Source organism: Lissotriton vulgaris, chromosome 10 (genome assembly GCF_964263255.1).
Source record: "Lissotriton vulgaris chromosome 10, aLisVul1.2, whole genome shotgun sequence".
NCBI lineage: Eukaryota > Metazoa > Chordata > Amphibia > Caudata > Salamandridae > Lissotriton > Lissotriton vulgaris.
Genome location: NC_141698.1, coordinates 272,844,953 through 272,872,867, shown reverse-complemented (window position 1 = coordinate 272,872,867; position 27,915 = coordinate 272,844,953). Strand labels below are relative to the sequence as shown.

Below are 27,915 nucleotides of genomic sequence, written 5' to 3'. Positions count from 1 at the left end.
GATAAGATCGTTGGTTGTGCTTCCATAGACGATTTCATGGTTAAAGTGCAGGATAAAATGAAACAGTTGGATCTGACTCTGTGGCTGTCGGAACCTGGAATCACGTTAAAGGATGGGTTATTGTATCAGGCAAAGAAGTTGTTTGTGCCCCCTGAGTTGCGTACACTGGTTCTTACATATTGTCATTCATCGTCCTTGGTTGGGCATCCGGGGGTCAATAAGACCAAAGAGCTGTGTATGCGTTGGTTTTGGTGGAAGTCTCTGGCCCATGATGTACAGGTATTTGTGGCCTCATGCCCGGTGTGTGCTGTTAGTAAGTCCTCGCACATGTCTCCATCTGGGTTGTTGCACCCTTTGCCAGTGCCTCCCTCCCCCTGGCATACGGTCAAGTATGGACTTTGTGACCGATTTGCCGCTTGATTCAGGGTTTACGGCCATTTTAGTTGTTGTGGATTTATTCACTAAAATGGCTCACTTCGTTCCCTTGCCAGGGTTACCCACATCTAGAGAATTGGCTGATGTGTTTATGGCCCAAGTGATCCGACTGCATGGGGTTCCTACTGCCATTGTTTCAGATGGAGGGGCACAGTTTGTTTCACATTTTTGGACTGCCCGGTGTCGGTCATTAAAGATGGAAGTACGTTTGTCAACAGCTTACCATCCACAAAGCGACGGGCAAACAGAACGTACCAATCAAACCATGGAGCAGTATTTGCGCTGTTTGCTAACGTCACTGACGGGCAGTTGGGTACAAGCCCTTCCTGTGGCTGAGTTCGCATATAATAACAGCATGCACTCCGCTTTAGGCATGTTGCCGTTTTATTGTTCGATGGGGTTCCATCCCAAGACAATTCTTATTCAGCCATCTGAGAGGGTACCAGCAGTGGATTCCCTGAGTAGGGATTTGATTGAAATCTAGAAGAAAGCCCAACAGCAATTATTTGAGTCCAAGAAAGCCATGAAAGTACCGGCAGACAGGCATAGACGGCCAGCTCCTCTGTATGCAGTTGGGGATAGGGTTTGGCTAGCAACGAAGAATCTGAAGTTGCCGGGACCAAGAAAATTACAGCCTCGGTTTGTAGGTCCCTTTCCTGTCCAGAAGGTGGTGAATCCAGTTGCGATCAGGTTGACTTTATTGGTATTGGTATTGGTATTCATCCTGTATTTCACACCTCTTTGTTGAAGCCATACGTCACCACTTCTCAAGAGTTGCCACCTCCTCCTCCCGTTTTGTTACGACCCACGGAGGTGGGACACGATGAACACTGTCCAGAGCCATGTTTCAGGAAAGACTACACATCCCATGATTCCCGGGGGAGAGCGACGCGTCTGGCTATGACGTAGTTTTCAGGAAGTACAAGACGGAGTGAATCCCGCATCGCCTCGCCGTATATTCTGAGTCCGGATTGCTGTTACGGTAGGATCCCCCGTCCAGGATTGTGGCTGCGTATCCTTTTATGTTCCTTTGCATTATTCCTTCGTGTTCCTTGCTGGGTTCTGTGGTAGTGTGTTACGCCCAGGGGAAGTTCCTCTTGGCGGTTAGCGGAATCCTTTCCAGTGGCTTCGTGATCAGAGACCCGTTGTTCTTGTTCTCGGATGCTGCCTTTACCTAGTAAAGCTTCGGTTGGCATTCATGTTTTACTAGGAGGCTACAGACTTAAGCCATACGCTTTGACTATTAGTTATTTTAACACGGGCAGTGGCTGTGCTAGTGTTATTATTTGGGGATCCCCTGCTGCAGAGAATGCGTATCTGTTGGGGGTGATTTAAAGAACCTATTTTGAACTGGAAGACTGCTTTTCCTTGGGGAACAATTTCATGTACTTTATGCTCGCTGGTTCAGGACCAAATCAGCCGGGTGTAACGACAGTGAGGCTTTGGGTGACGTAACCCAGAAGTCTTTTATTTGTGAGGTTCTACGGAAGCATAAGCCTGTTATTTTGCTGTTTACTTATCTTTTCACAACAGGGGTATAATGAGCTTCGCCTGGCTGGCTGTTTTCCATTCTGCCCTCTGTTGAAGCCCCTACTGTTAGCAACACTGGTATGTGTAAGTTACCATAGGGAGATATCAATGTGGAACTGTGCAATTGTTAATTCATGGTGTCTTGTGTTCTTAGGATTGTGCTGTTATTTTCTACCATCTGAAGGCCAGGCAAAGCCAACCCTATCCTACCCTCCAGGTAACTAGAGTTCAGTCATAGGGCGGTTCAGATTAGAGAAGCTCAAGAAGTCAGGTTATATAGGTTATAAGACAGAGTGTGATTGTTTGCTTCTTGTTCTCATTTCAGCTTCTCCGCCCTCCCGTTCCTGCCCTGCTGTTCCTGTTATCCCTCGCTTGATCCCCACTGTGAGTCTGTTATTGTCAGACCCAGAGGTTATCGAGAGGTGGAACCCTTATTGGCATCGTACCATCCTGAGGACATTGGGACCTGACACGTTTTGATAGATGATAACGTGGAGTATGAGGTTAAAACTGTTTTGAATTCCAAGCGGATGAAGGGACAGCTGTATTACCTTATTGACTGGAAGGGTTACCCCCAAGAGGACCGTTCTTGGGTTCCGGCGAGTAGGGTTCATGCTGCCCGGTTAGTTCGTCTGTTTCATCGCCTGCACCCTGGGAAACCTAGGCCTGTAGGAAGGCTTTCGGTGTTACGATATCATGACCACTCTCGAAGACTTAATGGCCGCATTGGCCATAGTGCAGACTGAGTTGCAGGCTTCCAGGGCGGAAACTGCAACGTTGCAAGCACAGGTTGATAGGTTGAATAGAAACCCTTTCAATGCAGGCACCCAGCCTACTTCTTCTGTGGTAGTGGAAGTCCCCACCCCGATTCCATTGGCCGCTCCAGAACGGTTCCATGGGGATAGTGATAAGGTGCAGGTTTTTCTCACTCAAGTCCTTTTACACTTTTCATGCAAACCTAAGGTCTTCAACACTAACCATGCAAGGGTGGCCTTTCTCATATCTTATTTGGGTGGGGATGCTGCTCAGTGGGCGGTACCACTAGTTAAGAAAGACGATCCTTTGTTAAGGGATTGGGAGGCCTTTAAAGCTGAGTTCGAGAAAACTTTTAACCGCAGGTCGGCCACCTTGTCAGCAGATAGGGACCTACTGGGGTTAAGACAAGGAAATAGGGATCTGATAACATACCTTAATGATTTCCGAAGGCTAATTACTGAAACGGACTGGCCTGAAAGCAAGCGCCTAGCCATCTTTTACAATGGATTGACTGGGGAGATGAAAGACGCCTTGGCCCCAATCGACCCCCAACCCAGTACTTGCGAGGATATGATTAGCTTGGTGCTGAGGTTGGACCATCGCCTCAGTGATAGACGGGGAGACACTAGGCGAAAGGACAGGACTAGGTCTAGTTATGAGTACTCCAGAACAGCAGAAGCAACGTCCGCTGCAAAACCCGAGCCCATGGAAATAGGAGCCGTTAGATCCCCTCTATCGGCGGAGGAAAGAGAATATCGAAGAAAGAGGGGATTGTGTTTATATTGTGGCAGGAAGGGGCACTTCATACGAGAATGCCCCACAAAGACCAAAAATCGGTATGAAAATCGGAAGGTGTCTGTTTTGTCTTCTGAACAGGAGGCGGGAAACGAGAAGGCTTGAAGAGGAGTGAAGGGTGCCCTTCAAGTAAGTTGTATATCCCTTCTTTGGATAGACAATGCACAAAAGAAGCTATACATTTCTATGTGGATATAGGAGTGGACATACAGGAGAAAAGGACCTGGATCAAAGCAATGTTGGATTCAGGGGCGACTGGTTGTTTTATGGACCAGGCCACAGCTAGTAGTCTAGGGTTGGAACTGCAAGAGAAAGAAACCCCTGAAGCTGTGTTTGCGGTCGATGGTCGAAAATTGAATTTCGGACCTATCAGGTTACAAACCAAGGAGCTCTGTGTGTCCATGGGTGTAGAACATCAGGAGAGGTTGTTCTTCAATATTATTCACGCACCGCAGTATGGGGTGATTCTTGGACTACCATGGCTTAGAAGACACAATCCCGCAATAGATTGGGAAAATCAGGTGCTACATTTTTCTTCGGAGTTCTGTCAGAGGAATTGCTATCCGATGAATCTAAGTCCAGCTATCGGGTTGGCTAGCATCCATTATATAGCCACGGCAGTGGAACAGAATGTGGAACTCCCGGCTGTATATCAAGATTTGGCAGAGGTCTTTAGTGAAACAAAAGCAGAAATTCTACCACCCCACAGACCATATGACTGCCAAATAGATCTGATTCCTGGGGCTAAAATACCAGCAGGACGGGTGTATGCTCTAACGGAACCAGAGACTCTGCATCTCAGGTCATATTTGGATAAACTGTTAGAGCTCGGATTCATCAGGGAATCTAAGTCTCCGGCCGCCTCTCCGTTATTTTTCATCCCGAAGGCCAACGGTGATCTTAGAGCCTGTGCAGACTACAGAGCATTGAACGCCATAACGGTGAAGAATAAGTATCCACTCCCCTTAATCACGGTATTGTTGGAGCAGGTGAAGGATGCAGTGATATTCACACGGCTAGATCTAAAGGGAGCTTATCACTTAGTCCGAATGAGGCCCGGGGATGAGTGGAAGACAGCTATAAAGACACGTTTTGGATTATACGAATATTTAGTGATGCCCTTCGGGCTGTGTAATGCTCCAGCAGCCTTTCAATTCTTTTTGGATGACGTTTTGAAGGAGTACTTGGATCGTTTCGTCATAGTATATATAGATGACATTTTGATTTACTCCTCCACCTCCAGTCAACATACGGGTCATGTGAAGGCGGTATTACGCACTTTATTGGATCATCGACTATACTGTAAGCTCAGTAAGTGTGAGTTCAACGCTACCTCAGTGGAGTTCTTAGGGGTCATGCTCACACCACAGGGCCAGGAGATGTCCGAAAGGAAGATATTGGCAGTCAAAGAGTGGCCTACACCCAAAACAGTAAGAGACATCCAGTGCTTCATTGGGTTTGCGAATTTCTATCGCAGGTTCATAGAAAACTTCTCTGCTATGGCCTGCCCTATGACGAGACTGCTAAAGAAGAAGGTGGCATTTGTTTGGACAGAGGAAGCCCAAAGAAGTTTCGAGGAGCTGAAGAAAGCCTTTGTATCGGCACCGGTACTGATGCATGCAGACCCTAGCAAGCCTTTTATAGTGGAAGCAGATGCTTCGGATGTAGCTGTAGGAGCGGTATTATCGCAACGCCATTCTGACACGGGCCAGTTGCATCCAGTGGCATATTTATCCCGTACGCTAAATCAGGCTGAACGAAACTATGTAATCGCCGAGAAGGAACTACTGGCGATAAGAACAGCCTTCCTGGAATGGAGGCATCATCTCATGGGTGCGAGACATGCGGTAACTGTTTATACGGACCATCGCAACTTACAGTACATGGCTGCAGCTCGCCATTTGACGCCTAGACAGATGCGATGGATGATGCATTTCGCTGAATACGATTTCATCGTGACCTATAGGCCGGGAAAAGATAATAGAAAGGCAGATGCATTATCGAGACAACATACCAAAACGGACTCTGCAGATCGAAAGGAAGAAGCCATCATCAACCCGGAGAAGGTTATAGGGGTCACCTGTACCCAGATGTTTCTACGTAGTGTTATGAGCAATGTACAGAAGGAGGAATGGAAGAAATGGTTACAAGCACATAAAGAGTGGACAATGGTGCAGGGTCTCCCCATGCGAAAGAAACAGTTGCTATTACCTATCCAGGCCCTACGGAAGCAAGTGTTTCAGTGGTGTCACACTGCGCCTTGTGCAGGACATAACGGCAACAGCAAGACACTTGAGCGGATACAAAGACAGTTCTGGTGGCCAAACATCAAAAGAGATGTGACGAATTGGGTGGCAGATTGTCCGGTTTGCAACCAGATGAAAACGTTGCATACAAAACAGTCAGGTTTATTACAGCCGCTCCCCACGCCTGATGTTCCATGGGAATGCATCTCTATGGACTTTGTGGTAGGCATGCCAATAGATCAGGGGTGTACCACCGTCCTAGTGGTAGTGGATTATCTGACCAAAATGGCGCATTTTATTGCTTGCAAGAAAGTACCGTCTGCTAGTGTGTTGGCACATCTTATCCTCCAAAACATAGTGAGGTTACATGGGTTGCCCAAGGTGATTGTATCCGACAGGGGCAGTCAGTTTACAGCCAACTTCTGGAAAACTTGGTGTAAGGCTTTAGGTATAACATCCAGTACATCCACAAGTTTCCATCCTCAAACAGATGGGCAGACAGAAAGGGCAAATCAAACCTTGAAGCAGTATTTGAGATGCTATGTGGATGTCACTAATGAGGATTGGGTGGGACGGTTATGGTTGGCTGAAATAGCTTACAACAGCGCTGTTCATGGGTCCACCAAACATGCCCCTTTCTACTGCACATATGGCTTCCATCCTAATTTCACTCCGTTCCATCACCCAGCTTCCGCGTCCCCTGTCCCCGAAGTTCAGGAAAGGGTGCGGGATCTCCAGGAGATCTGGTTGAAAGTTAAGGGGGAATTAGCACTAGCCAAGGCAAAATACAAAACCTATGTAGATAAGCACAGGCAGATCGGTCCAGTGTACAAAAAGGGTGACTATGTATGGTTATCCACAAAGAACATAAGATTCAGGAGGTACAGTGTATTTAATCCTAAATACATAGGTCCTTACAAGGTTCTGAAACTGGTGAATCCTGTGGTGGTGAAATTGGCTTTGCCTTCCTCCTTGCGTATACATCCAGCATTTCATGTATCACTAGTCAAACCTGCGAGGGTGGGTAAAAAGATCAGGCCTTCTCCTGTTGAGGTCAATGGTGAGGAAGAGCATGAAGTGAGGGGTATTGTGGATTCCAAAATCTATCGTACCAGATTGTGGTATTTGGTGGCTTGGAAGGGGTACGGAAATGATGAGAATTCGTGGGAGCCTGCATCAGGTGTTCATGCTCCCAAGTATGTTCGGCTGTTCCACAAACGTTTCCCCCACAAGCCATGTCTCTGTCAGTGTTCTTCGGGGGAGGGATGTACTGTTACGACCCACGGAGGTGGGACACGATGAACACTGTCCAGAGCCATGTTTCAGGAAAGACTACACATCCCATGATTCCCGGGGGAGAGCGACGCGTCTGGCTATGACGTAGTTTTCAGGAAGTACAAGACGGAGTGAATCCCGCATCGCCTCGCCGTATATTCTGAGTCCGGATTGCTGTTACGGTAGGATCCCCCGTCCAGGATTGTGGCTGCGTATCCTTTTATGTTCCTTTGCATTATTCCTTCGTGTTCCTTGCTGGGTTCTGTGGTAGTGTGTTACGCCCAGGGGAAGTTCCTCTTGGCGGTTAGCGGAATCCTTTCCAGTGGCTTCGTGATCAGAGACCCGTTGTTCTTGTTCTCGGATGCTGCCTTTACCTAGTAAAGCTTCGGTTGGCATTCATGTTTTACTAGGAGGCTACAGACTTAAGCCATACGCTTTGACTATTAGTTATTTTAACACGGGCAGTGGCTGTGCTAGTGTTATTATTTGGGGATCCCCTGCTGCAGAGAATGCGTATCTGTTGGGGGTGATTTAAAGAACCTATTTTGAACTGGAAGACTGCTTTTCCTTGGGGAACAATTTCATGTACTTTATGCTCGCTGGTTCAGGACCAAATCAGCCGGGTGTAACGACAGTGAGGCTTTGGGTGACGTAACCCAGAAGTCTTTTATTTGTGAGGTTCTACGGAAGCATAAGCCTGTTATTTTGCTGTTTACTTATCTTTTCACAACAGGGGTATAATGAGCTTCGCCTGGCTGGCTGTTTTCCATTCTGCCCTCTGTTGAAGCCCCTACTGTTAGCAACACTGGTATGTGTAAGTTACCATAGGGAGATATCAATGTGGAACTGTGCAATTGTTAATTCATGGTGTCTTGTGTTCTTAGGATTGTGCTGTTATTTTCTACCATCTGAAGGCCAGGCAAAGCCAACCCTATCCTACCCTCCAGGTAACTAGAGTTCAGTCATAGGGCGGTTCAGATTAGAGAAGCTCAAGAAGTCAGGTTATATAGGTTATAAGACAGAGTGTGATTGTTTGCTTCTTGTTCTCATTTCAGCTTCTCCGCCCTCCCGTTCCTGCCCTGCTGTTCCTGTTATCCCTCGCTTGATCCCCACTGTGAGTCTGTTATTGTCAGACCCAGAGGTTATCGAGAGGTGGAACCCTTATTGGCATCGTACCATCCTGAGGACATTGGGACCTGACACGTTTTGATAGATGATAACGTGGAGTATGAGGTTAAAACTGTTTTGAATTCCAAGCGGATGAAGGGACAGCTGTATTACCTTATTGACTGGAAGGGTTACCCCCAAGAGGACCGTTCTTGGGTTCCGGCGAGTAGGGTTCATGCTGCCCGGTTAGTTCGTCTGTTTCATCGCCTGCACCCTGGGAAACCTAGGCCTGTAGGAAGGCTTTCGGGAGGGGGTACTGTTGGGGATCAAGGGGGCCTGGTGCCTTCTGTCTAGTTCCCCGTTCAGTGGTTTTTCTTAAAGTGCCAAGTGCATATGCGAATTTATGGACGTTCCCTAGGGCTCGCTTTAAAAGGGGGCTGCCAACAGGAAACAGGTGCTTGGTTTCCTTATTGGTCCCTTGCCGTGTGATTCCTATTCCTGTGGTTCTACCTTGTTCCCCTTCCTTGGAGCTCTGTTCCAGCGGTCTTTTCCAGTGCTGGGTTTTGATCCCCTTTTTTCCCTGTTACCCTGTTTTCCTATTCCTTTGGGCATTACTGAACCCTTTGAGGGGACCTGTTTTTGATCTTCGGTGACGTTCTGGGATTCGCGGCTGAGTTTCCTAGGAGTTCTGGCATCCCGTTATTATCCCTTTTTGTATCCAAACCATCTTGTTGTACGTTGTGTTTGGGTGGTTTCACGAAGGAACTGAATAACAGCCGTTTTTTGCGCTACCTTCGTGTTCTTTTTTAGATTCCAGGTTTTTTTTGGGTGTCTTTCGTATTCCCTTGATGCCTTTTTTCCCCTGTCCCTTTTTGTCTTATGAATTGTGAATTCCACCCCCTTTGACATTCTCGGTGTTTCCTGAGGGGGCGTGGTTGGTTTGGGGTTACGCAAGAAACAACCAATACGATTGCAGTGGAAGACTTCCTGTTTCGTATCAAGCCACTCCCGTTTGTTAACTGGGGTAAGCAGGGAGGTCGGTAGTTCGTGTGTGTACTTGGCACTGGTAATAGTAGTAGGGGTGTGTTTAATCTTGTCCCCTTTTTTCATTTTAGCGGTCTCGTCTGTGTCAAGCTGTCAGCTGCCAAGAAGCCAGAGGAGACGAGCTGTTTTCCCCAAGACCTTGGGTTCCCTTGTTTTGTTACCCACCTTCTCCCGGTGTCGTGTTCTCCACCATCCATTTTGGATTGCGGGTGTTGGGGGTCACGGTGAGGGTAGAGGATTGGGACGGTCTTCACTACTGCGGTGTTGGGCCGGTCGGCATCGGAACACAGCAGTCTTTGAAGACATCTACATAGAAGAAAACCCTACAAAGACTACTTTGCTTCACAGCTGCTCTCCACCTGTAGCTCCCATCACTTCCTGCTTTGATTCCATCTGTATTTTTTTTAATGAATGGTGCCCCTTTATGGATTTGTGGGGCAGTGCTTTCTTCTGTGATCCTTCTGGGATCTAACACTTTTCTCCTCCCTAGAACCTCCCAACACTACTAGTTTTCACCACAGGAATTCAGTCCAACAGATGTTCCCATAATTTACAGAATTAGTAATAAGGTGCATTCATTTAACCGCATCGCTGCTGCGGTGATTTTTGTGCTGTGCTGCACCATTAAAAAAGCAATGTTACATGACGAGCTCAGCTCGTCATCAGCACACGCCACCCGTGGCTGATGACGAGCTGAGCTCGTCATCAGCATCGAAGGGGTTAATCAGCAGAAAGCCCCACACAAGCTTGCATTAGCTTATCTTGGGCGCGTCTAAGCCTCTGCTTGCATTCGTTTTTTACATATATAAGAATGGCCTTTAATATCTATAAACTGCATTTATACATTTTTATAAACACAGCCAAAGAGGAACTAATACTGGTGAACACAGGTCAGAGTGCATATTATGGATATAGTATTGTACCATGTAATTATGATGGAAGAACTAGTTAACCCCTTCCATGCTCATGACGAGCTCAGCTCGTCATGAGGCACAGTGGAGCTGTGCTGATGACGAGCTGAGCTCGTCATAAATAAAGCAAAATGACACTTTCCAGCACAGGAGGGGAAAATGCACAGCAGCGATGTGGTTAAAGATGGCTATCATATTTGCCCAGCAACATAGTTACTATGACCTCAGGGAGTGCCACTGAAATCATATAATAAGTGGAGAGGGTAGCAAAGGGTAACAGGCTAGCAAATAGAGCACGATATCAGTGAAAACACTGCACTGAACCTGAACCTTCTAAATGGTCTTGAAAACTACTTTTCTTGACAAAAGATGAACTTAACAACAAAATAGAAGGGGGTTCCCCAGTGGGATAGTTCAGATATAGGCAAGAAAAAGGGAGGGGAAGTAAACAGCTGAATAGAACAGAAATACCCTGGCAATGTAGATAGCTAGGTCCCAAGGGGGGGGGATCCTAAAAATAATGGGGGTGGTGACAAACGAGCTACATATCAGAGACAATAGTACATCACACAAATTCAGTACATCTTTGTTATGAAAAATAGAATTTGTTTATTAATAAAGCAGTGGCTCAGACACGTGCAAAATTCAGGGCAAATATGAAAAAGTAGATAAAACATTAAATATAAAACAAGTCAAAGTTGATCTTCACAGAGAACAATCCAAAGTTCATGTCCCACAAAAGATGAACTTAAAACCATCAAACCACAAGGGACGCCCACACTGCACCATGGACGTCAATTCGCCAAAATGCCAGGGGTAGCGGAAGTGACTTCAAATGCCCCTTGGCCTTCACTTTCACTCACATATAAGTATGTTTATACATACACACACATTTACAGACCCACTCACACATACACACACTCTCTTCCTGCACACACCTTCCCAAACTCTCTCTTACATAAAAACAGTCAAAACTGCAAGCAAGCAGGCACACAACATACATACATTTAAAAGAATTTAAATTTTTGCTTACCTCAGCTGCAAGGGAAAGTCATATTCCAACTATTTGTACTCCATTTTAATATAATGAAAAAATTGACAAAACCGAGGAGAGTGAGGCCCTCACCGACGTCCATAAGGACGATCTGCTTCTGTTCCTGGCACTGATTTTGCCACTGCTGACGCTAGGGGTCACAACTGCAGTGCCAAGGGTCACAAGGGGCATGCCAGCGACCCCTGACAACCTCTAAACGACGTCCATGCACCGCACTGAGCAAATAAGTATATCATTCAAGTCCAACCTTCTGAGACAGGGGTTTGAAGGGTTTTCAATCCGAAAAAATGTTTTTAAATCTGGCCAGACCATTAATTTTGCATTACAGGTTGCCAAATATATTTTTTAAAAAGCCATATATTTTAACCCATTCGATGCAGGGGATATTCCCCCGCTGTGCTGGGGGGGAGGGGGGCGCGCACAGCGCTCACATGCTCATGACGAGCTGAGCTCGTTATGAGGCACGGCGCTCCTGTGCTCATGACGAGCTCAGCTCGTCACAGCCACACCAGTTCCCGTAGACCGCTCAGCACAGAAGGGGAATTATCCCCGCATGCGAGCGTTCCATGGCTCATGACGAGCTGAGCTCGTCATGAGCACGGGAGCGCCGTCGCTCATGACGAGCTGAGCTCGTCATGAGCTTTCAAGGGGTTAAAGGCAGTTATAGAAGACACAATATTTGGAAACATTGGGATTTGGCACACTACCCAGGAGCAGAAACTTACCATAGCAACAAATCATAGCAGTACCTATAAGATACCTGTGTTGTGAATGCTTGTGACTGTTTTCCAGGCCAAGTGGGCTGAAGATCCATCTGCCCAATGAAACCCTGAAGGAAGCCCACTGTGCATCCAGCAAACCCAGACTCAACTTTATTTTTCAAAGGCATCTGTATGTTGATAAATGTCAGGTTCACGAATATACACTGCTGCTTAGCTTTTAGGGGAGTTCTGCAAAAGGCAGACATACAATATTTCGGTTTTAGTTTCATGCTTACCTTGAAAGTAAGTGCTAAATTGTTTTGGAAGAATAGCTGGTACAAACTTGTATTTGTTCCTCTCTTTCATGCTCACAACTTCCCTGGAAACATAAAAAGAGACAGTGCTATGTTAGCAGCAGGAAGTACAAGAGGAACTGTGACTATCGAGGAACAGCATCACTGCTGCACCCGTGACCAAGAATGCGCCCTATGGACAACACCGAAGTAGTGCATTGAGCCGGGGCTAGTCTTCTTCAAAGATCAGCCTTTTGAGATGTTTGAGATGAAAAAAGATCTCTCATCAATTCTACATGATTCAGGTGGAAATAACAGACCTCCCAGCAGGAAGTAACTCTCATGGATAAAATGTACAGGCCACAATTGTGAACTTCCCCCGCCTGCCTGCCTCTCTCACCCCTCCCCAACCCGGGTTTTCCCTCTTTTCCATATACAGCTAACAGATGATCCGCTGAGTCTCTAGCAACCACTGGAGTGGGGATACAGGCCTTTTTTAGAATCTTCCCCTCCGGAAAGAACCAACAAAGTGTCAGGGTCAGAAATTCTCTGGTACGATAACTGATGGGGTGGAAGCCATCTAAGGGTCACCAGAGAACGAAGCCATGGACCCGACACTTCCATTTGTAAATGATATATCTGCTGCTCAATGCTTTGGTAAAAGGTCCAAGCTGTGGATTAATTTAATAATTGTTTTAGGATTCTCTAGTGACTGTAGCAGAGTCAAGGTGCGTGGCGTGCCATTTCTTTGGACATCAGTTGAGTTCAAGGTCATGTAATGTCCCAGAGGTAAAATTGTGTGCAATGTCACTACTACTACAACCGTGCTTTGTTTAAATGAAACCAACAGTCCCTGTGCATTTTGACAGATTTACTAAAATAAGGCGGTGCATCATGCTATTAGACATGCAACTCCAAATTCAGAAAGAAGGATAATTGTGCCAGAAAAATGTGGGTTAATTTTGAAGATGGCTGTAGTACAGTGAAATATGTCTATTTTTTCATCATTTTAGTGATTATGTCAAAGGCTCACTTTTTTTCTGAATCTAGTTTCACTATGGACAACCAAAGGTGGACAGTTTGTGTAATCTTGTTCTGTTCCGCTTCTCTTCATTCTGCGTCTATACTGAGGACCGTGCCCGCATTCTAGCATTCACAGAAACCGTTGGAAGTGATTGAGTCCAAAGTGTGTGTTATACAACAACAAACCCCACCCATTTCACACACTTACCCAGTGAGCTGCCGTCTCCAAGTCTGGTAAGGATCAAACAGGCATTCGCACAGGTGCAATGCATAGATGGCGATGTTCTCAAACTGAGACAATGGTGGGAAGCCCTCTTTATGGCTGTGGTCTTTCAACTGCCGTACAAAATAAAAAGAATTAGGACTGTCAAATACACTGCAATATACCTCCCAAAACGCAACTACGCACTCTTTCCTGTGTTATGCTTAAAAGTGACCAACTGTATAAATCCTTCTTCCGCTACAAATTAACTATGTGTGACTTTGTACGTCAACATACTGAAATCAATTGGTATAGCAGGATTGCGGACTGTACTTCAAAGGGAATACAGGAGGAAAGTTGCTGGCTCTCAAACAAGAACAGTTGTAATGGGGTACTTTCTATTTTATTAATTTTTCTTAGGTTTATCCCTTTCTTGGTTCATGTTACCTTTTCCTTCCCTGGTTCTCCACATCTTGTGCCTATTGCCTTATCTCACTTGTGCCTTTTGAGCGGGGGTTCAGATTTTGTTTGTAACGGAACGCAAGCTGAGGGGTTGGTCAAGGCACCGAAGTATTTTCAGAATAAACAATTCGACTACAGTTTCTGGTCTCCTGACTTCTCAAAAACAACCAAATTCTCATTCCCTGTTCCCCACTTGACCAAATTGTTAAATTGGCAATATTAAGCACTTTACATAAGTAAATCTGAAATTTCGTTCTAGTCTCTTGCAGTTCAGTCACATAATAAAACTAGATTTTTCGTTGCTAAAAGCATGGTAAGACATCTACAAAACCGAGTAAACTTTTGGCGTTCACATGATACTTGCAAACTATGCACGGAACCGATAGTCGTTTTCTTGAATTTACAAACCACAAATTAATAAATTAGGGATAAAGTCTCCCCTGCCATACATTAGAAGGATGCTGCAAGTCACTGAATAGTTCCATAACCATTATAGAGGAAGGAACCCTAAGGCTGAGTTCCTTCATAATGTTATGGAACTCCACGGTGGACACCTCAGAGTTTATTACCCAGGGAGAGGAAGGCACTATCCTGGGCTGGAAGCGCACCCTGCCATTCGAACTGTAAATTGATAAGTGTCTTTGAAGTGAGTGTGTGGATTTTGCTGAATGCTGGGGACTGGCAGCCTTTGTTAGAGATTCCTAATCTGGTGTCTTGGCTCTCAAGTGGTGGGCACTGCCACCCACCCACGTGCTTAGATCACAAACACAGAAGTAGGTACACAGATTATATTTCCCCCTCATGGATTAGCAAGATTCTCCACAGCAATCCGGTCCATGTCCCACCCCCCTCTCTTTTTCGTCTTTTCTCCGTACTTGGAAGTTGCAGATCTGAAATAGGCTGATGCCTCACATCTGAATCAACAAACAGGACTCATTCACAGCCTCTTCAATGTGATACTGGCACATGAAGAAAAGAGAGAGATAAGCCACGCAGATAGACGCTGCCATTATTCTGCAGGTGGGAATAAGGCGGGGCATTAGGAGACAGGGCGGGCGTCTGGCTACAGGAAAAAAAGACCACTGTCTTTGTGCTCTGATTGGATAGGGCAGGTTTGTAGGGAATGTTCCCTGTCTCTGACAAGAGACCAAAACTGGTATAATAGTCTCATTTAGTTCTCTGTTCAGGGGGAAGTTTGGATCACTTCTGTAAGTTCTGCTTAATCCACAAGCCAGCGAAGATTGCAGAATAACGGTGGCACATAATACCCAGAACGGAACTCCTTTAAATGAATCATAATACATATTTTTATTTCACAAATCAGCCTCTTGAGGTTAGCTGTACATTAGAGCTACAGCCTTCAAGAAATTAACTCACGTACTGGATGAAAGTCTATGAATATGGCCTGAGTTCTGAAACAGAGTCTACTTTTATGTGAAGTCTAGAGACCGCTTTAGCTGTCTTGCTAGCCTCGTAATTAAACAATGAATACATAAAAAATACATGCATGCATTCATACAGAAAGGGGCTTTAGGCCAGCTCTTTTCATCCATTGGTAAGGTAAGGTAAGGTAATATATTTATTTGTACACGATTAATTAAAATCTTTACAAAAATGTAAAACACAGATAAAAACATTTAAACCACTAAGTAGTTAAGATTAAAAAGATCAAAGTTCACAATGGTCAGATCAAGGTTGTCCTCGTCCATTGGTCAACTGTTATTCTCATTTGGCTACTGCCCATCAAAGCAAAAAGCATGGGCTAGTGACCAGCCCACTTCAGCCATTTTTGCCTGTGATTGACACCGTTGAGCCTGATCACGTGTACATACCCGTGTAAAAGAATGTGCACTCAGTGCAAGGACTGGTAGGCCAATAATTTACTTTGCAATGCTTTTTTTGCTTTTTAATCTTTATCATTGTATTAGTCCTCCTTATGTATTTAAACTATGTGTTTTAATTACTATAATTCCATGCCCATATTACCTTTCTTGCATCAATAAAAATCATATTTTCCTGTGATGTGCATTGAAACTAAAAGGATTTCTATTGCTAGTAAGCACCCTCACAGTCCTATAAATTTTTTTGCAATGGTTATTTTATTTACATTTAACATATTCACTTCAAGAATAGATTAATTAAAAACTTAACAATATAGCACATTGAACCTACATAAAAAAAATTGAATTCGGGGAGACAAGGGATATAAAATGATTATAGTTAACTTGTTATTAATACAATTATTTAAAGTCAATTGCCATTTAGTCAAAGTGCACAGTGCATTGGAATTAATAGAGCTTAAGTGTCATATGTCCATCACGATGTTGTGATATCAAAAAGATAAAATGTGTGTTTTACAGTCAGCAGTCATTACATGAAGGATCATATGATTGGGATCTGTTGGAAAATAAAACCAAGTGCCATGTGCCTTTTATTGATCAGTGATCATCACCGCGAGTAAGTGGGTTCCTTTAAGCAGATCCTGCACCGCCTTGAAGTTTTTGCAGATTTAGGCCAGTTCCAAGGGGACCGCTGTGGTAAATATCCAGGTTGTGACATCACTGCAGGTCCTTAAGCCATGGTTTAGAAAGATTGGCTTTAGTGACATCTGCCTGGAGTGGAGTAGTGACGGGCAGCAGCAGAGTTAGTGAGGGAAAGATTCAAGTTTGTAGCCACACAGCCTGCACTTCACTATATTGGAAAGGATCAACCAGTTTGAATTAAAGTCTTTAATGTGTAATGTGATCATCCTGGCAGCCACATTTTGAGTGACGCAAGCTTTCCAAATTAAACAACTAAGGTATGGCTGGGGTTTTAGCCCGACCTGGTGTTCGTTGTTATATGAGGCTGCCAAGGCTTGTGAAAATTAGATAGTCTTGCTATTTCCCACATCAGCAAGTTTCGAAAGGAATCTTGTCTGTTTCTCCAGTTTGCATTTCACTACTATGTGAGGAAGCAATGGAGAATTTAATACACTTAAGTCAATTAGGAGGGCATCTGCTGAGGCCATTAAATATGTTCTCCAGGGGCAATTTTTGGTTTTGAATATATTTTGAAGGACAAATTTCAAAGTGCTGTGCATGGCCGAGATGCATCTATGATAGTATTTCATGATAAAGCCCATGCTGGACAGATTTAGAGCCTCTAGGCCAAATTCCAATCTTACCAGTGATCCCCTGGTGTAGTGTGGCAGCCTAAACACTCTTTTGTAGGCTTTTAGATGTAGTTTACCCATGCTTTTGATGAAAAGTCCAGGGAAAGCCTCACTACCATTGGTGAGGGCAGATGGTAATGTGGCCCTGAGCACTTTTCGAATTGGTGCTGGAAAGGTCTTTTATTTCGAGGAAGGCATTCAATTGGCAAAGTCTGTTGATAATTAGTGCAGCCTAATCTTTAAGATAATTCAGGTGTGTTTTAATTTCCCATTTGCCGACAGCCAAGTTCCTAAATAATTATACGATTTTGCTCCTGTTATTTTCAAGGGACCAAGCAATCAGTGACTATTGATTTGCTTGTTTTTAAAGTATTAACTACCATCTTACTTGTCATTTGTAGGTATGGAGGACGTTGAGGGCTCTCTGGATCCCTATTTTTGAATTATCAAGAACTATATCATCAGCGTATTGCAATATTGTAATCTTGGTTATTCCTATTTTTGGGGTAATTAGGTTTGTATGATTCAGTGATGTGGACATATCTGTCATATATAAGTTGAAGAGCATTGGGGCTAGAGCACATCCTTGTTAAAGGCTTTAGTTAGTGTTGATTTTTTTTTCATTTCAAGAATGTAGGCACCACAGTTAGTCAGATACCGTTTTTTATTTTATTTTTATTTTTGCTCTCTTTGCTTGAAATAAAAAATAAATAAATAACCATTGCGCCAGTTTGCCCAGGCCAGACCTACTGGCCTTGCCAATGCTTGTTTCCTTTTCTGAAGAGGAAGGTGCACAGCTTAACAAAATGAGGCAGGACTAAGAACCCAAAGCAGCCCTGGCAATTTTGTCAGACCCGCCTTTAGGGAAGCACTGACTAGCCCTGATGGCTGTAAACACTTGCTTGCTGCTTTTTTTTTTACTGGGGATCCATATTGCAGCACGGCTGCAAAACCAGACCCCAGTAACAAAATCAGCACAACCCTTCCAGCCTCCCAGGGAAATGCCCTGTGCCTGCTACGGCCAGTCCGGCCCTAGGCAAGACCATCTCACACTCTTCCACAATCCACTTCACTTCCAAATAACAGTTGACATCACCATTTCAAGCACGCAGCAGTGCCCTCCAGTTCACAAGCACAGCAATGCACAAACTGTGAGAGTATGAAAGTGGGTGCGGGTAACACCCCAATACTCACCCTGGATGTAGAAGCCGAAAGCACGTTAATAACTTCAAAAATGAAAAACGGCGTGCGGTCCCCCTCCACATTCTCCAAATTTCTGTTAAAGAAAGAAAAAAACACAAGTATTCAGGGGTCTGCTGGCCCGACTGAGATTTCAAGCTACAAAAATCCCCACACACTGATGTTCTGTAGCAGTGTTGACTGCCAGAGATGCGAAGGCGTGGTTTTGAGACCTAAACCTAATAATTCTGGACAACTACCCACACTCAAGAAGAGGAGGTTATTATAAATTACAACCAAGCAAATTAAAGAATAAAATAAGGACTGGGAAAAAACCCAATACACAATTATGCATGAGGGTGCCTGGAAAAAGCTGTTCGCCTGCAACACCTACATTTATGACAACACCTAGATTTATGACAATAAAACCTGTTATTTAAAAGACAAAAGACAATTCAGCTTTTGGTGTGCATGTGATAAATGGAATTTCACCATTCTCTGTGCTCCAATTTTTCTTAGCATTTTAATTCTTGTTACTATTATCAATAATATTATTACTATTTTAACCATCAATATTAAGGCACGATCAGCATGCGCATGCGTACCAGATCGCGCCATGCAGAAACTTCAAGACTACGTCTTAGGAAAGGAAAGTGGTCATAAGGCAGAGGGAATATCATTTGCAGATGGCTACCTTGACAACCAGGAGTGATATCTTCCATTCTGATTACAAGAGTTCTAACTTTAAAGGTCGTTGATTGCAGTTTTCAGAAATGATTCTTTCTTCTTCTTAGAGACTGTGCGATCCCATCAAAAAATAGGCCCAGTGTACACAAAATATTTACATATATCAATTTTACTTGTACGGTCATTCACACCCCGTTCTCCGCATGCACAATGATCAACTCTTATTTTCTCAACATTTAATTTTCTGGTCAACCGGGCAGGTGTGCGGATATGATAAAGGTGACACACTGATCTGGCACACCGTGCTCCTAGGACAAGAGAGACAGAGGTTTCTAGGGCTATCATGATTACTGGGGTGCAAAGTAAGGATTTAGGCTAGTGCGGGACAATTCCAATCAGACTTTACCAAAGATGGAGGCCTGCCACTGCCAGTCTTTAGGCAGCCATATTAAAAAGGATGGTACACAAGCCACTGAAAGGTAGGATTTACGATGTGTGGCATAGGGGTAGTTCAATAGGAGATTTAGATCTAGATGACAATGTGGGATAGGAAAACACTCCCTTTGTGATTCATGGTATTCTCGACTGGTACTGAAACCAAAAAGCAGCTTTTGAGTAATAAGCTAATGGGAACCAAACCAACACACTCTTGAAAAGTACCAGTCATAAACTAGAAAATGTGAGTTAGGTCAGGGTAACACAGTAACATACGCAAGAGATCTGGAAGTCCTTTGCTGTATTTATTTTTCGTATACCTCCGTTGGAAAAGGGCTGCACCATGCTTAGCGGTGGTGGTGTAGTCGCAGCTTTTGGAATAATGAGAAGACATCACACCCTGATATGACCTGATTACATGACTACTTCACTTCATCTGGTGAATAAATATTCCTTGCAAAACCTCAGATCACTCTCACAGTGCCTCTCGTCGAGCCTCATTTACTCAACTCTCAGAATGTTCCATGTCCTAGTCTGGAGAAAATGCTCCCAAGTGAAAAGAAGTCCTACGCGTATAGATCAGCAGAGGCGCAGTGGGCCAGGTGACTGATTACATTTTAAGTTTTCTCCATTTTAATCCAGAAGTCTTCGTCCAGTACATTTGAACTGTTCTTAGGTCTGCCTACCTACCTGGTGATTTCAAGGGAAGGTTGTGACCTGCATGTAGTGCTGTAATCAACTGTGGGAAGATTGCCTGATCTGCTAGTAACCAATAGCCTGTGTAGCTACCAGTCAGATGTACCCACCCAATCCATTTGTGTTTCAAGCAATAATGGTCATTAAGAATGAAATAAGATCCCACTCGTTTCTGTTCTCTCGAGTACCAACCAGTTATCTTCTTTGCCTTCATTACTCAGGTCATCATCCTGTTGCTTACACACATTAATTTGCTTCTACGGAAACTGTGACATTTCAAATTCAAATCCCATCAGATTGTTTCAGTTCAGGTTAATAAAAAATAATCAAGTTGATAAATCCTAACAGAAATTCACTGAAAGGGAAAAATATTTTGGAAAAAAATATCAAAAAATGGTTTGTGACGAAGGGCTTCAAATTGTTATTGTTAATTTTTTTAATGGAAGGCTGGTCAAAGTGGCCTTGTTTCACTTTCCACTGAAGCTAAGAGAGGGTGAAGGGAGGCCACACAGAAGAGTGGCTGCTGCTGTGGCTCTGTTGTGCCATGTTGAAGGGAACATCATTATTTTAAATAAACAATTCAAGCATGATAAGGCAAACAAAAGAGCTTCCAAGGAGCTCGTTGGGGGCTTCTCCTCAAAAAGCATTGACAATACCTATACGTAAGGTTGTTGTAGTACATTTCAAAGGCAAGACTGTGGTCCCAAAGGAGTTTATCTGCATTATTCAGTGGTTACTTACTGCGAGAGAACATCAATAAACTGTACATTACAATGAAAAGCAAAGAAAAAGAAAAAAAGAGCCACGGCTGAACCGTGTCGCTGCCCTTTATTGAAAATGCAAGCATTATTAATCATAGTACTGCCACTTAGCAAATTAGTATGTATGGAGGGTAAAAACATATAACGATGGCACATGAGAAGTCAACACTAATTTGTTTTAAAGAAAATACGGCGCAATGACAAGTAACTGAAAAACAGGGTGAAGTCGATCCTTGCATAAAATACTATGTCGACAGTTATTTGTATGTAAACATATCCCTGTAAGTGCAATAATCTGTCTGACCGGACGAGCGCCGACTCACAGTCACAGTTTTCTCTATTTTGAGTAACAATTCCACTCCCTTATCGGTTGGTTTGATTAGGATACCCTAATTCTGGTTTAGAGAAGTAAGTGCTTCCTTCTCCATTTCGGTCAAATTAAAATCTAGGTATGGTTTGTCTTTGTTGATGTGCATCACTGGTTGGTTGTAGCCTTTTTGTGGCTTCCTTACCATGGGTGCTTCGTCTGCCTGCAGAACCTGTTCATGACTTGGTTTAGTTTCTTGCACATAATTGTTTATGATTATAATTATGTATATGCTAAACAAAGGTATACAGGTATGTAAAATTTACCCTGCCTGGGGGCCACGATTAGCCGTGTTTGGCATACACACTAATGTGTGCCTTATTACTTGAAAAGCAAATTGCATATGATTGGGCCTGTGCCAATGCGTTCTTATTCATAGAATTGTAACTTATACATGGCTCAGCCTACCCGCCTTGATGATAACCCTTACCGAAGTCAGACACTTCAGTCGTTTAGGTTCAAATATGTTTATTACAGTAATAACAGAGGGCAAGTTACATACTGTACCAAACAGAAAGTCAAACTGACGTAGCATTTCCCCCCTTGAGACAAACACTTCTTAGGTTCAATAAGCCAACTATCGCCCATATACCATACCGAAACCGAAACTCCAGCCCTCAAGGACCCCACTTGGGAGGAAAGAGAATAACACTGAGACAAAGAACGAAAGCATCTAACTATTCTTAACCAAAAGAACTCTCCCGCTCTGCACCACCTCCCTGTAAGAGAACCCATCAGCCTGTTACTGCAGTAGACCCACCCACAATAACCAATGTCTCAGCAAACTAAATAAAAAAATCCCTCAGGCATACCAGAGTTATCTGGTAAGTTGTTTAAAAACGCCTCAGTTGATACAAGTTATAAAAATAGGTAACGCTTCTCTCCCTGCTACACTTCCAGGCACGCTTGATAATTCACCGAGTTAGCCAGGCCCCTTAAAACCCGTTTTTATGATCTGGCTTGACAGCGCAGCTGTCGCCAGACAATTATGTGAGCATCACTAGAGAGGGACTTTGGCTCCACCCACATGTTACGAGCCACGAGTACATGTTTTGATTGGGCAAAAGTTGTCTGCTGCCGCAAAAAAGTGCTTGCCCTCCAACAGCTGTGATCAGTCTGTTTATTTATCCAGCCGCCTGACTTCCAGGGCACATACATGCCTGTGTAATGCTGTTAAAGTGTCTTAGATAACTAGATCATTTATGGTGTTTTTCTATGGCAGCAGCACAGAAGGGAGGAGGGCAGTCATTACACTACCTAGATTTTTAGGTCTGGCTTGACTGTGCAACTGTTGTTTACCTTTTAACCTACACTATTATTATTCTATAGTTCTTTGTTTCCGCACAAATACACGTTATTTACATGTAATGCTTCCCATTACTCTACAACATTTCTTTAAATGCCTCTTTCTTGATAGAGACAAGCTTCCTTTTCCTGGTCAATGTGCTCGTGCTGAGGTCTGGGAAGAACAGGAGGCAGCACCCATCCTGGAGAGTCATCTGCACTTTAGTGGCTGTCTATGAATTTTCTCTCTAGTCCAATGTCTTTAGAGAAGCCATTAGTCTACCACCCACTGTAGGGTCATCAGTTTTTTGGGGCAGAAAGACAAACAGCTGTGCACACCGTCTACAGTACTAGCCGGTCTGCCTACACACTGGAAGTCTCCACCAGTACTGACCCTTTGGAAATGCAATGTATACCTAGAATCCAAAGAAGGATGCTCCTCTGGCGATTGACCATCCTTTCAATCTTCTCCATTTTCACAATCCTCGCAATAATACTGTTCTTAAAGGTCTGCAAATCCTGTGTCCCTGTGTCCAATGCCACAGTGCAGGCCTCCAGCCCTTGGAACCTTTGTACACACCCCGTGCTTTGCTTTTGGGGCGCCTCTAAATGGTCAGATGTTTACTTGCAAAGTGTCCTGCTGTAGGGGGCACCGGGGTTCTGCAAAGTGCCTCGACGTGTTTCGCACTAACCATCCAGGTGCCTTAGTTGAGGCGGGATGCAATGGGCAGTGGCCACAGTGTGCCATGTGATCATTCAACCAACTGCAGGAGTGTTCCCCTTCTGAGAGGTGTCTGCGGGGACGCACTTATAGAAGAAGGCAGACACGACTGTCAAAAATCTCACAAGAAGAGATTCTTGTTACCAAGAGAGGGTAAATAAACAGGAACCAGACTTCTTGAGCCTTCTGTGTGGTCGTGCGGACATAATAGAGGTGAGAAAATATTCACAAGAACACGGCAATACATCCTCTATGGAAGAACAGCAGGAGGATGAAGAACTTACTATCAGTAGGGTTGAGATATAGGCCATCATCACTGATGCAGTGAATAAAGCCTTGGTGGAATCTTCAACAAAAATACAAATAACGATTATGAGGATTATGATGATCAAGTAGCAGGCACAAAGGAGAAGTATGTTCAAGGTCCCTATTTGCAAATCAGAAGTGTGTTGGGTTTTCATCTAAGAAGGTGGTGCAGGATGGCCTCTTAGCCCAGTACAATGCACCTATGTTGGACAACTTGCTGTTAATGAAGTGGTAAAGAATATGGTACTTAAAGAGTGGAACGGTATTGATAAATAATTTTTTTCACGATTTCTATCAAAAAGATGGCCATTGAAGGATTCTTAAATCACCTTTCCACAGATGCTGTAAGGGAATTCAATTGGGCGAGTATGGCATATTCATCTTCTTTGCATTTGAAGAATCAACCTTGCCGGATGCAATAGACAAACACGTTGAAAGATTATTAAGGATTATATGAAGGCTCTTATTTTTCCTTTGAGGGTGGCAACCTATGAAGCATATGTGGGCCCAGTCCTTACTAAAAGACTTACATTTGGTTTTTGACTATCTTCAGGAGGGGAATAACACTGCAGGTATTTTAGGGAGAATGGAACATTTATCCCAGTTCCTGTGTGATGTATTGTTTAATATGTTATGGCCCTCTTCAACATCTGTGGGTACAGGACTATCAGGAAGTAGACTTCTGCCGCTAAAATTGTGGAAGTTGGCCCCTTCAGAGGGCTGTCTAGTTCAATAACTTCCATTTTGGGGCAATACGCCATTTGATTCACAACTGAATGATTTTGTTCACAAGTCAGCAGAGGAAAATAAGATGTTGCAACCTTTAAGACTCTTTAAAAGAAATCAATATAAGGGTTAAAAGAGGGAAGACAATCCTTTTGTGACCGGGTTCAAGATTGGGGGCTGCAATGTATGAAAAGTCCTGACTACAGACCTCTCATAATCAGCAAAAAAACTCCAAAATCCGAACTACCAATGCATTTGTGTGTGTGGTGGAGGGGGTGGAAGAAGCAATAAAATAATGTATCCCTCAGTGGGAAAAATATGTAAAAGACTATTGTGTCCTATTCTTTACAAGGAGTGATATGGAATGGAATGCAACCATCCTCTTTCTAAACCTTGGTTGGTATGAACTCAGTTACCATATGTCAAACTCAAGAAGAAAGCCATGTTAGCAGAGATCAAATACCGGCTAAACAAGGGAGCGATAGAGTCAGTCCTGACGCAGAGTTGTATCAAAGCTTCTATTCAGTTCTTTTCTAGTTCAAAATGTAAATGGACACTATGGGCCAAACCTAGATTTAAAGGTACTGAACAAATGTGTCCAGTATGTTCCATTCAAGATGCTCACCTCAAAGATAGTTATTCCCTTTAATTTTGAAAGGAGAGTTTTTGATAACCTTAGACATAGAGGATGCTTACTTTCACATTCCAATAGATCCATACAGCCAAAGATACCTGCCATCTTTGATGTGGAATCAGCATATTAAGTTCATAGCTCTTGGTTTCAGACTCTCATCATCCCAAGTGGTCTTCAAGAAGATAAGATTTTGGCTCAAGTAGGTGCAGCTTTGTAGTTGGAGGGGGTTCAGATATTTTCATATCGCTACGATTGGTTAGATATGAAAATATAATATGATTTGTCTGTTTTTTTGTTGGTTTTTAATGCTAAGAACATGGGGAAGACAGAGTGTCAAGTCTTGGAGCCCCTGGGTTTCCTAATAAATCTTCAAAAATCATAACTAAAACCAGAGCAGCAGAGCCCTTTTCGACACATGGAAAGGGGCGAGTGTTTCTTTCAGAGAAGATTGAAATTGCCCAATTATCTCATCAACTAATTTTCCCAAAAGCTTCAGCTCATCTCTGGTTAACAGTAGAAGTGTTAATGGCTCCATGGCAGTGGTTGTTCATGGGCTTGAAACCATCGAAAACCTAAGGGCAATCACTTGTTCGATCACTGGTCTCCAGTGTCCATCTCCAGTGTCCCAAGATGCCAGCCAGTTGGTACCGGTCCCATCAGAGATGATTTAAGGTTTCCAGTGGTAGTTGGTGCCAAAGAACCTACAGAAAGGAGGTCCAAAGTAGAGTCCTTTTCCCTTGAATCTCTCCACAGACGCAAGCCTCTGGGGGTGGGGTGCAACTCTAGATTTGATGGAAATAAACAACTTTTGGGCACAGTCGGCGAGTTGGCAGAGCTATGGTACAATCTTTAGAGGTTTGCTCAGTATATTGCGGAGAACCCATGCCTTAAAAGAAAAGACAACCAAGTAGTGCAATGCTACATAAGTTGTCAAAGAAGAGCAAGAAGCAAATCTCTCTCCTATCTGGCTAGCTCCATTTGTTCATGGTCAATGGCACATTTGCTTCCCCTAATGACGGTGTATATTCAAGGGGAGGACAATATTCATGTGGACTAAGTCACAACATACCATTTTGCTAGTGTTTCATATCAGCCAACAGGAATTTCAGGTGGTGTTTGAGTACATGGTGAGATCTATCTGCTTCCCAGTCAAAGCCATGCTCCATCACTTCTGTAAGGAGATCTGGTGTCAGTAGCATGGGGAGGGTAGATGTTCTAGCACGTCTATGGCTAGACGAGTCATTCTATGTTTTCCCTCCAATTGCCCTCCTCCCACAAACACTGCAGAAGATTTGGGGAGGAAGATTGTGAATAATTTTGAGAGCTCTTTTTTGATCCTGCAGGCAGTGGTTCCTGACATGAAGGTTGCCATAAGTCTAGCAGCATGTTTTTTTCTGTTCTGTTCTGTTCCATCCCTATCTCAAAAGTAACTTCTGCAGCTAATTGTAGAATCCTCGAAGCTGAGAGGGCTTGGCTGTAATTGGTTCTGTGGATTTGGTATTGGAAATTCAGGCTAAACACTAGAAGAGAGATCTTCAACCTTGCCTATAGTGGGAGCTACTTCTGATCAATGAAAACTACCCGTAGCAACTGTCTGCTATTTGTATTAATTTAATAAGAGTACATAAAAACTAAGGGCATTATTACAAGTTTGGCAGTCTTCCTGTTGGACCGCCACTGTGGTGGTCCCAGGAAGACCGCCAAACCAGTGGTGAACCCGACCGCTGGATTATGACTTGAATCCGGGACAGGCGGGAGATGCAGCGGTGTCTAAACAGCATACTGCCACTGTGACTGCGAATACAGCACGTTTGTGCACTGCGTGCCATGCACCATGTTGTACATACCACACAGTGCACGGACGGCGGAGCAATTCTAAGGGTACAAAGCGTGTGCCTCCACCCCCCACGCCCCCGCATGCACCCCCATGGGCACATTTGCCTGGGGGCCCTGTCAGGGCCCCCTTACCTGCATTTCTGCCAACCTTTTCGCAGCAGCGTTCTTGTGGCGGTCCCACCGCCACCGTCATAACACAGCAGTCAGACTGCCACCACGAGTACAGCCGTCCCAGGACCACTGTACTGGTAATAAGGTCCTAAGCAACTTTGACTCAACTCATCGACAAGTCTGTATTGAGTCCACTGTATTGCATGTAAAGCATTATTTGCACCAAAGCTGCTTAGTAAAAGGTGTACCCATGAGGTCCCCAAGGATCAGTTTTGTCCTTTATTCTTGTTTATGAATCACCTGTCGGAGGCAAGCATCTCACTGGGGCAGGAGGTTTCTGTCTATAAAGACATGGGATGACACTGTCTACCTGTAAGAGCCAGGGCTGAAAACCTTCCATGAAGTGGCTTAGTGTCCTAAAGTCCATTGCTTGATGTCCACAAACAACTAGAATTTTGTAACCCTTAAACATTGCAAACTTCATGGGAAAGGATGATTAGCAATGCTATATTTTCCAAGGTACGTGAAGACTTCATAACTTTTCTCAAGTAATCGTATCTCTGCAGCCACTGCCATGCACAAGGATAACCAGGTCAGGCAATCCAAAAAAACATGTTAAAGTACAACGGGGTCCAATATGTAAGTGACGGTGACAAGGAGGAGGTGGACCATAGGTAATGAAGATGATCAGTAAATAAATGATAATGAACCATAAAAAACATATTTTTTATTAACCATGAAGTGAATATGTTGAATAAGTACAATTAAAGTGTAATTTGGTCCCTACATACTGGACTGTTAGCAGCCTGTGCCATCATCTACACTGGTTATTTTAAGGTGTTTCACACTCGTCTGGAGGCCATATACAGCACAACAAAGTCTGAAAACATTAAAACACTCAAACTCAGTAAAATCTCGATTTTCTAAATAGTACTAAGATTAGTGCTACGGTGGAGCTTTGGTCTTGGTTATTCACAACATCAATGAGAACTCAATTCTTAGTTCCCATTTTGGCTCCGATATCCACTCTGGTTAATAACGAGCCTCACTCAGAGCTCTGTTCTTGATGTCAAAGACTTATGCAAAGCTCTGTAGTTACCATTATCGTCAGGTACCCCACAGACAGTATCTCGATATCGAGAGTGACTCCAAGCTCTGCTCACACGTGAAACTGCTCTTCCTAG

The 27,915-nt window shown here is 43.9% G+C and overlaps 1 protein-coding gene across 7 annotated transcripts in view; it reads right to left on the bottom strand.

Annotated features, from left to right (window-relative positions):
- NBEAL2 (neurobeachin like 2) overlaps positions 1-27,915 on the bottom strand; it is a 750,879-nt gene that overhangs the window by 330,001 nt on the left and 392,963 nt on the right. For all 7 annotated transcript variants that reach the window (XM_086940998.1, XM_086940997.1, XM_086941000.1 and 4 more), the window contains exons 4-6: positions 18,183-18,264; positions 13,379-13,506; positions 12,151-12,233 (exon numbers count right to left, since the gene is read on the bottom strand). In XM_086940998.1, the coding sequence (XP_086797124.1) occupies positions 12,151-12,233; positions 13,379-13,506; positions 18,183-18,264 (293 nt within the window). The remainder of the gene's footprint in view (positions 1-12,150; positions 12,234-13,378; positions 13,507-18,182; positions 18,265-27,915) is intronic.